At 53.1% G+C, this 10,021-nt stretch overlaps 1 protein-coding gene across 6 annotated transcripts in view; it reads left to right on the forward strand.

The window, feature by feature from the left end:
- ZNF710 (zinc finger protein 710) overlaps positions 1-8,993 on the forward strand; it is a 67,150-nt gene extending 58,157 nt beyond the window's left edge. For all 6 annotated transcript variants that reach the window (XM_082388327.1, XM_082388325.1, XM_082388326.1 and 3 more), the window contains 4 exons: positions 1,581-1,772; positions 2,259-2,433; positions 6,296-6,388; positions 7,686-8,993. In XM_082388327.1, the coding sequence (XP_082244453.1) occupies positions 1,581-1,772; positions 2,259-2,433; positions 6,296-6,388; positions 7,686-7,858 (633 nt within the window). In that variant the 3' untranslated portion in view covers positions 7,859-8,993. The remainder of the gene's footprint in view (positions 1-1,580; positions 1,773-2,258; positions 2,434-6,295; positions 6,389-7,685) is intronic.
- The last annotated feature ends 1,028 nt before the right edge of the window (positions 8,994-10,021 follow it).

The raw sequence follows: 10,021 nt of genomic DNA on the forward strand, positions 1-10,021 counted from the left end.
TGCTGGAGCAGAGATGATTCTTAGGTTTCATTGCAGGTGCTCCTCATTCAATTGGTGTAGCTACCGAGAGTGTAATGTTAAGAAGGATTCTGAAGCTGAATCTGGGCTCAGCTGTAAAACCAGATGATTGATTCTTTATGCCTGCGGGGAGTTGGGGGTTGCAGGGGGTTGAGGGTGGGGAGAGTGCAAAGTGATAAGTACACGTGCTATATATTTGCCATCTTTCTCCTCTACTAGGAGACTTAAAAATCCCCACAAGTCCACAAAGTGTTAAAAGAGAAATAATACTGTGAAGAAAAGGTGAAAGCAAAAATCAAAGGCTGATAAAATTGAAAACATTCCCATTATCAGCCTCAGTTTACACATGCGCACACCATGCCCTTATACTCCCAAAGGGCAGGGCCCCCTCGTGGTCATACACATCATCTTCGCTCTGTCAAACAAGCATACAAGACAGGAGACACAGCCTGTCTGCTGAGAGAAATAGACACGGGAACCGTTAAATTATAACATGAAACTTTGTACCAAACAAGCAGTTGGGACAGCAGCTGTGACCACAGAAATGTGTCTGTGCCACTGGAGTTCTACTAAATTACTGGGGTTCTAGGAACTTTTGTCCTCACTTTCCTCCCCAGACAATACATTGTGCTTCCTGTGCACACAGCACCCTGTCCTGCTCTGGGGGTCACCTCCAGACCATGGAAAAGCATGTTGACCATCCAAACCAGAGGGTTTTCCCTTGGAATCTTTGTCTCCTGGGGCTGTGTCCCAAAGTCCATCAGTGATAAGAATCACCTGCGGAACCTGTTGGGATTAAAAATTCATGGGAATTTGAATCTCCAAGGCGGGGCCTGAGAGGCTTTATGTTCAACAAGAGCTACAGGTTGTTCTTATCACAAGAGAAGCTTAGAATACACGCTCAGGGGTCGTGGATGGGCTCCAAGGTTTGAGAACTCTTTAAATCCTACACAGACCTGAGTGTTTTGTCGTTTTTCCTGGGGTGCTCATACCTTTAATCATACTCTCAAAGGGGTCTGTGAACCGAACAGACCACTGAGAGACAGCACTGAGGTGAAAAATATATACATGCATCTTGATCTCAGGAAGCCATCCAGGCCCCCAGGCTATGGATGTGTCTTCTTGGCCACAGGCCCCTGGTGCCTGATGTGATGCTGACTTATAGCAGGTGCCTGGTAAATGGTTGATGAATGAATTAATTAATTAACGTGCAAACGAAGACGCTTGCCTCGGTGCCCTGGTACGGACCTACAAATCCACCTGCCCTATTGGGCAGGAGACAGCAGGTGTATGGGTCAGAACAATAAGACCCAGCCAATCTCTCTCCCTATCACTGGAATGCTTTCCAGAGTAAATGGTTCTTCCCCAACATCCTCCCGGGCATTTCAAACAAGTGGCCCCTGTTTGGAACATCCCCAGGAAGTCATTTCCCAGAAGCTCTGACCCTGTGGTACACACACACACACACACACACACACGCGCACGCGTGCGCGCACGCACACACGCACTTCCAGAGCCTGTGTCCATTGTGTGGCCCTGACCATCGCTCCCACCCCCCACAGGGTGTGAAGGAGTTCAAGTGTGAGGTGTGTGGCCGGGAGTTCACCCTGCAGGCAAACATGAAGCGGCACATGCTGATCCATACCAGCGTTCGGCCCTACCAGTGCCACATCTGCTTCAAGACCTTCGTGCAGAAGCAGACCCTCAAGACCCACATGATTGTACACTCGCCCGTGAAGCCATTCAAATGCAAGGTACCGGGCCTTCGGGCCCCGAGGTGGGACTTCCCCATGAGTGGCCTCAGCATGACGGCAGCAGCCGGGACCCGGTGTGGGCAAGGGAGCCCTGGTTGGGTGAAACTGCCTGGGCTCTGGGGGTTGGGGTGGGCGGTGAGGGTTCAGGTCCTACAAGCTACTGAGGTTGTTTTTTGAGAATTGGAGGAGGGGGTGAAGGTCACGGTGCAGCCGCAGGGAAAGAGCCCCAGCCCGAGACTCAGTGCATCCGGAGATCCGAGCCCTGGGTTTCTGACAGCTTCAGCTCAGGGACTGTGGGGCAGACGCACAGGAACGGTGACCAGCAGGGAGTGGCTCAGTCCTCAGCCTCTGGGGTCACATAGGAAAGGATGAAGCGAGTGCTGTCCACAGCCGATGGGATTCCGGCCCAGCCATGGAGGTAGGAGTGGCTGGGGTCCGGAGAGCGCGGGTTCCTGGGCTGATAAGGCCGGGTGGGGTGTGTTTCAGGTGTGCGGGAAGTCCTTCAACCGCATGTACAACCTGCTGGGCCACATGCACCTGCACGCGGGCAGCAAGCCCTTCAAGTGCCCCTACTGCTCCAGCAAGTTTAACCTCAAGGGCAACCTGAGCCGGCACATGAAGGTCAAGCACGGCGTCATGGACATCGGCCTGGACAGCCAAGGTGGGTGGGCCACACGCAGTGGACAGAGCAGGAGCGGTACTGTCATGGCACACGCAGGAGCCTCCTGTCCAATGAGGGGAGTGAGGAGGCTGGCCAGGCCTGAGACCTCATTGGGGTGGGCTCAGGTCTGGAGAGGGAGCACCCTGGAGGGCCACCATGGTGATAATGATGGGATATTTGTGTATTCTTCAGAGGACTTACGAGGGCTCACATAAACAATAATAAAAATAATTTGTTGAGTGCTGTGTGCCAGGCCTTTATTAACTCATGTAACCCTCACAGTGAGGTTGGCTCTGTTATTATCGCCATTTTACAGACGCAGACACTGAAGGACAGAGAAGTTAGGTAACTCATGCAAGATCATTACTGAGAGATGGACATTTTTAAAAAATGGATGGGAAAGAAAGTAACAAAAGGAAAAATGGCAACTGTAAAGATAAGGGAGAGCCAGGTGAGGTCACAATCCCAAGTACACCATGGGAGGTCCTATGGGCCTGCAGAGGGGAGCCCTGAGCTTCCTAGTTACCAAGGCAAAAAGGGATATACAATCAGTCACATTCTTCATAGTGCCTGCCAAAAAGAATGTAGCCCACATACTCAGGAGAAGTGTCCTTACCTCTGCAGTTGGTGGAGGTTTCATTGGCTGTTGGTTATAACATCCCTACATGTTAGTGATAGCCTCTCCCCTCAACACTGGTCAGTAGTGGAAGAACTGTAGTCGCTCTGGCCTCTCATGGGGAGGAGGCACTTTAGAGATCCTACAGGAAGGAGAAGCCAACCACACTTCAAGAAGGTTCCTTGTATAGTCTGGAGCTATTTGACTTTCTGGTGCTCTTTCTGAGACAAATTAGCTGGGAATGTGCCCCAACAATCACCGGGTGAGTTGACTTGCCATGTGAGATCACTTACTAGGAGTCAATCAGATGCTGGGGAATGCTGCAATAACCCTGATTTAGTTTTGGAGCAGTGAATGGCCGGGGTGGGGGGGGGGGGTGTTCTGGCAGAAACAGGTGTCATCAGTTTTCCACTCTGGGTGAGGATGAAACGCTGTTGTCTGCATATAGATGCTCTGTAGCCCCTTCTTACCCAAAATGGACCAGCAGTGTTGGCATCACCTGGGATCTTGCTAGAACTGCAGGCTCCACCCTACCGCAGACCTGCTGAATCAGGATCTGCATTTCCAAAAGATCCCCAGGTGATTTGTTTGCACCGGAAAGTTTGAGAAGCATTGAATAAAGTGATGGTTTTCAAACTTGAGCAAGGGAGCATGAGAATCACTCCAGGCTTGTTAAAACAAATTGCTGGGTCCCACCTTCAGAGCTTCTGATTCTGTGGGTCTGGGGTAGGGTCGGATCATTTGCATTTCCAACAAGTTCCCTAGGTCAAACCGAAGCTGTTGGTCAGGAACCTCACTTTGAGAACTTCTGACCTAGACTCTAGAGAACTGTTCTCAAACTTGGCTGCACATTGGAATCACTTTGAGAATTTTTTAAATGCTGATGCCAGAGTCTCAACCACAGCGATTCGAATGTAACTGATCTGGCGTGTGGCCCAGGATCCGGCCTTTTTTTTAAGCACCCTAGTTCATTCTATGCGCAGTAGAGTTTGAGAGCCAATACTCTAGTGGACCTGCCAGGTAGCTAACCCACCAGGAGGGACCAGAGCAGGACTGGTCCTTTTGGAAGTAGCTGTCTCTGCACACCTCGCTCCCAGGGGTTGGTTAAGGCCTAAGCTGTTTCCACCTGAGGTCAGTGACCAGGGATGCCTAGGGTTGCTTTGTTCCTGATTGTACCAGATGACAGAAAGTAAAGCAGGGATTGGCACGGGAATGGCTGGGGCCCAAGTACACCCACCACTCACGTATGACCTTGGTCTGAGAAGCTCAGGCTTGACACTTGTGCAGGAGGAAGGCAGCATACAGTCTAGATGGAACCACCCAATAAACTATAGGACTGTAATTCAGGAGGTAGATCAACGTCTTTGTAAAAAATGGTACAGAGTATTCCCTGGGGCCAGCTGGACAGGCCAAATAGAATTAATAAAGGGAGGTTGGGAGGATAAGAGACCCAGAGGTAGAAATTTTCCCAGGGTCTTTATTTAGCTTGTTTTTAATCAACTATATGGTATGAAGGTGTGGCACTAGGATTTGAGGAAGAAAGTGCCTAGGGGCTATAAGATTTGGTACAGCTGAGGGAACTCCCTGGAGGTCAAGTGGTTAGGACTCCATGCTCTCACTGCCCAGGGCCGGGGTTTGATCCCTGGTGTGGAACTAAGATCCCACAAGCCGTGTGGTGTGGCCACAGAAAAAAAAAAAAAGAGAGAGATTTGGTACAGCTGGCCTCATTTTATAAAGTCAGATGCTATGGGCACAAGTAAGAGACACCCCATTCAGACTGGTTTAAACAATAAGGAAATAAATTAAGAAATGACTTGCAGTCCAGGCTTTCTTCAAAGTTGGCTGATTCAGCCCCTCAACAATGACAGGGTGAGGCTCCCTCTCTCTGTCCACATTATTAGCTGTGCTTCTCCTCATGGTCGCAGAATAGCTGCCAGTGGCCTTTAGGGCAATATGCTTCCTTGTTCACCTCCATTGGAAGAGTAAGAGCCTGCTCTCCTTTGCTCTGTGAAACTAATAAGAACATTCTAAGAACTCACTAGCAGGCCTTTCCTCATGATTCACTGGCCAGAATTGGGTCCCATCCCTAATCCTGAGCCACTCATTGGCAATGAGTGGGATTATCCTTCAACCAGTGGTTCTCAACTGGGGGTGAGTTTGCCCCCCAGGGGACATTTGGCCATGTCTAGAGACATTTGGTTGTCACAGCGGGGGCAATGCTACTGGCATCTCGCTGGTAGAGGCCAGGGATGCTGGGAAGCATCCTACGATGCACAGGACAGTCCCCCACAACAAAGAATTATGGCCCAAGATGTTAATAATGCCAAGGTTGGAAAACCCTGCCTTAGACTCATCAGGGCTACCCCTGGGCTGGGGTCCATTTCTCCTCTAACACATCGCATCTCCCAGGTGGACAGGGGCAGAATGCACACTGGGGCTCAGCCACAGTCCCTGCCAACAAGACTCCCAGGTCCCCAGGTCACACCCTGGGCCTCCCTCCCTCCATAACTCATTGGAAGGCAGCCCCACCCAGGCTCCTTTGTGGAGTTTTCTATCTGGCTTTTGTTCCAACAGTAAGAGCTTTATAAAAGATTTCAATTTGATAAAATTACAAGAGGCCTCTTAGAGTTTTTATCTCATCGTCTTTGTTAACCTACCGTGAGTGCTTGGCCTTGGAGAGCTAGGCCTGAGGATACCACTGGGTAGAACTGGCACCAGGTCAGAGGAGAAACAGCTCCCTCCAGCCAAGTGAGGTGGAGTTGCACAGTGGATCAAAACAACAGCACTTGCTGGGTGCCCTTTGGCAAGCTGATTAACCTCTCTGAACTTCCTTTTGATCTCCTAAATGGGGTTGCTGTGAGCATTCATGAGATGATATACGTGAAGTGCCTGGCATACAGTAGGTGCCAAACGAGTGGTGCTGCACACATGATATAGTACAGGAGGCTTTCATATGGCAAAGGGGACTAATGAGTAATGTTGCAAAGAATAAATAAAGGCTTAGTGACTTAAGAGGTGCAAGAGAGGCATGACCCCAAGAGTTCAAGTCCAGGCCTGTACCCACTCGGCACACATTTGAGAAGCCACGGGAGTCGGGGGCCTCCCAGAGCAGGAGGGCAGAGGAGGCAGCTGAGAGTCTTTTGGAAGCAATGACTGGCAATGACTTCTTTAGTTCTGCTTCCCGTGTGGGAGTGACTGGCTCTTCCCACAGGCAGCATCCAGGCCTAACTGTGCCCTCTCTTGCAGACCCCATGATGGAGCTGACGGGCACCGACCCCTCCGAGCTTGACAGCCAGCAGGAGATCGAGGACTTCGAGGAGAACGCCTACGCCTACGCCGGTGTGGACAGCAGCGCCGAGGCCAGCGTCCTCACCGAACAGGCCATGAAAGAGATGGCCTACTACAACGTGCTATAGCACAGGCCGGGCCACCCAGGACGGGGCAAGGAGGGCGTGGGGCGTGGGGGGAGACCCATGTGCTGCAGGCTGCACCTCCTGCAGCTGAAAAACAAGCTACTGCCCCACCGTCCTGAGCCCTCCCTCCCACTCAGTCGTTTGCACCACTAGGGACTTGTAGACCAAATGGAGACTGTACTACTGGCCTCAGCTGTGAACCAGGCACAGGCCCCAGGCATCCTAGGGAAGGAAGGGTAACACGGGAGGCCCAGGTCCGGGTCTCCTTGGCCTGCTGCTGTGGGAGAAATGCAGATGGGGGCCGTCTGGGGACAGGTCACAAGGGCATAGGTTCTCAAGTCTCTCCAGGCCCAGCAGAGCTGGGGCGGCCCGTGTGGGCAGGGCCATCCTGATGGCTCCTCGGGGGTCCTGTCACTGGAGGGAGATCTCTTGAGCCATGTCTTGTTTCTCCTCTGGACCCTCTGTGCCTCTAGGGATGTTTGAGCTCCTGTGCTGGTCAGCCTTGCCCCCCACCCTTACCGCCCACAGGCCCCTGGGCTGCGAAAAGCCCAGGCCCAGAGCCCCTTCCCCCACCCTGTCCATGGACAGCCAGACAGGGCCCTCTGCCTTCTACCTCCTGGTGCCTCCCGCTCTCTCCTCCAGCCAGGCGTGCATGCAGCCTGGTCCTGGCCTTAGGAAAGCGGGGTGTAGCCCAACCCCCAGCTACCGTCCTCTCCAGCCGACCCCCAGAAGGCTCCCATCTTACAGCCCTGTTTGGAAGTGGGCGTCCCTAAAGTGGATTTCAGCAAACTTATCCAGTTCTGTCTCGAAGTGGGGCACCACACCAGGGTCCCCCGACAAAGCCAGGACATGCCTTGCGTCAGACACACACTAACAAAGACAGATGGAGGCCCCTTGAGCGAGGGGACCGGTGACGGGGTCGTTGGGGACCAAGAGGGGCTGTCCTCAAGGAGGCCAAGGGTGGCCTATGTAGGGGTGGGGACCTGGCGTTTTCCTCTTATTTAAGGTCTAATAAGTATCCATTTTGAGGATGGGGACAGCCAAGAGTCAGCAGGGTCCCAGGAAGAGCAACATATTTAGAAAGGAAAAATGAAGACCATAGAGGGAAAAAAATGTTTTTTTGAGCAAAGGGGGGTATCTTGAAGGTAATTTATTTTTCTCCTTTCCAACTCTGTGTCACCTATTATCTTTTCTGACGGAGATCATTTTCTTTTTGCCAGCAGAAGCTTTCTTGTGTGCTGTGCGTGCTTTGTGCCTCCCAAACCAAGAGCAGCGTGGCCTGCCCTGGCGGGACTCGGGCTCGGAGGGGACTGTCGGTCTGGCCCTGGGGCTTCAGCTGCTGGCAGGGAGCCTCCGGAGGCCAAGGCGTCCACCCTCTCCCGGCCCCTCCGGCTAGTGACTTGCTCTGCACCACCCAGAGCAGCGGCCCGGGCTGCCGCCCCTGCTCAGCCCATGGTTCGCTCGCTCGCCAGCCCGCTCTCATCTCCTCGGTCCCCGCGCCAGCTCCTGCCCCGGAACTGAAGACTGCAGGCCCAGGGCGGTGAAACAGCCCATTCAGGAACGCTAGGGCACCCATACTCCCACCCACTCGCCCCCTGCGGCCTCCGTGGAGGGGAGCAGGCAAGGCCATTCCCAAAGGCACAGGAGGTGAAGCCACCAGCTTCAGCCCAGAAACCAGGAAGCGGGGAGCGGCTGGGGAGGGAGGTGCCCCCAAGGCTGTATCCTTAGTGAAGGACCAAGCCAGGCCTCAGGGTGGCTCAGATCAGGACGGAGGGGAGGACAAGGTAGCTTCGGGATCAGGCAGCCAGGTGCCCCTTCCTTCTCTGCTAGAGTTCATGCTAAGCAGCAAATAAGAGGGCTGGGGCTCACGGGAGCCTCGCCCCAACTGTGGCTCTCCAGACCCCGAGGCCCCCCAGCCTCCCAGGTGCCCGCCATGATGACCCTCAGGTGGCAGTGACCCCGTCACTGTAGAAGACATTTTCTCCTGCTGAGCAGAAGCATCATACCCCGCAAACTACCTCTTCCCACAACGTCTTTCTCCCCTGGTACCAAAAAGAACCCTGTACCTCCTCCTCCTCCTCTTTCCTGCCAGTGCAGTGGCCTTGGTCTTGGAAACCCATGAGAGAAGGGCTGGCCCCCAGGGTGGGGCTCTCCTCTCTGCCCCCAGCCCCGCCATCAGCACCAGCCCTCTGCGAGGTTCGATACTTGAACGCCCCCCCTGCCCTGTGCCTTGGACCTGGGCAAGGCTGAGAGAAGGTAGCAGCACAACTCACAATTGGAGCTGGGTGGGCGGTGGTCTTGGCAAGGCTCCGGTCCTCACCCCCCACCCCACCCCAACCTTTTCAAAAGAGGCGTGCAGCCTCTCGGGTGACTTGGAAACTCCTGGACAAATTCCATTCTAACTTATTTTGACGTGTATACAAACCAACTGTTTAGAAATTCCACTTGTGCAAAGCCCTACTGTGTTTTTATGTTCCTGTTTAAAAGAGAAGTTTACTTAGCAATAATTATAAATAAATGAATATTCTTTAGTGAGGTGACTGCGAGTGCTTCTTGGGGACCTGGTCCTCACCCCTCCCTCAGAAGGAGCTCCCTACAAGGCTTCCGTCTCTGGGGGCCCAGAGGACCCCCAGCCCATCCTTTGCACTAGAATGGCCACCTGCAGAGCTCCAAGCCCGTGAGAAAGGGGCACAGGTCAAGGCCCCAGAATTCCCACCACTCGAAGAGAAAAAGCCGCTTCCCCACCAACAGGCCACCAGGACAGAAACCAGCTCCCGATGCCAGACTGGGCTTCAGAGCCTGTGCCTTCTGGGGAGCTGCCAGTCCTTCGTTACTGATGGGGAAGAAGGGGCCGGAAACCTTGAGCTGCCTCCCAGGAGTTGGGCCAGCCAGAGCCAGCACGCCAGCTTTTCCTCCTAGAGCGCCGGGAGTCCAGTGATTACTGAGGAAGAGTGGTCTTAGCACAGAAGGCGGCTGTCAGTGGAGGTGGGCAGCTAGAGCCCATCTCAAAGCCACCAAGGCTCCCAGCTATCGGGTTTCAGAATACATGAGAGCCCACCCAAATTTGGGAAATGGACTTTGGGTTGCCAAGTATTTATTTTCTCAAGTCAAGATGACACAACTCGGGAATTCCCTGGCGGTCCAGTGGTTAGGACTCCGCGCTTTCACTGCAGATCCTGGTCAGGGAACTAAGACCCGGCAAGCCATGCGGCCAAAAAAAAGACACAACTCTTCCCCAGGACATTTTTAACACCAAAAGTAGAACATAATCCCTGAATAAAGGATAGCCCTTTAAATTGGATCTGTTCAGCTTTATAGCAACTTTATAAACTTACTTTTCCAAGTTTTTCCACAGAATGGTGAAGAAGAACCCAAGTTGGGACTCACTAGCCTGGACCACATGAGGGCCCCACTCACAGGCCCAGGCCCAAGTCCCAGGCAGCCGTGGGGAAGAGAACTGAGGCGGCTACTGTGTGGGACCTGTTTTGAGGACTGAGAAACAGGCAAATAAAGAGGTCTGGGCACGTTTAGAAAGTTAAAACTATCAAAGATAAAAATA

Source organism: Balaenoptera borealis, assembly GCF_965194805.1.
Source record: "Balaenoptera borealis genome assembly, chromosome: 3".
Classification (NCBI taxonomy): domain Eukaryota; kingdom Metazoa; phylum Chordata; class Mammalia; order Artiodactyla; family Balaenopteridae; genus Balaenoptera; species Balaenoptera borealis.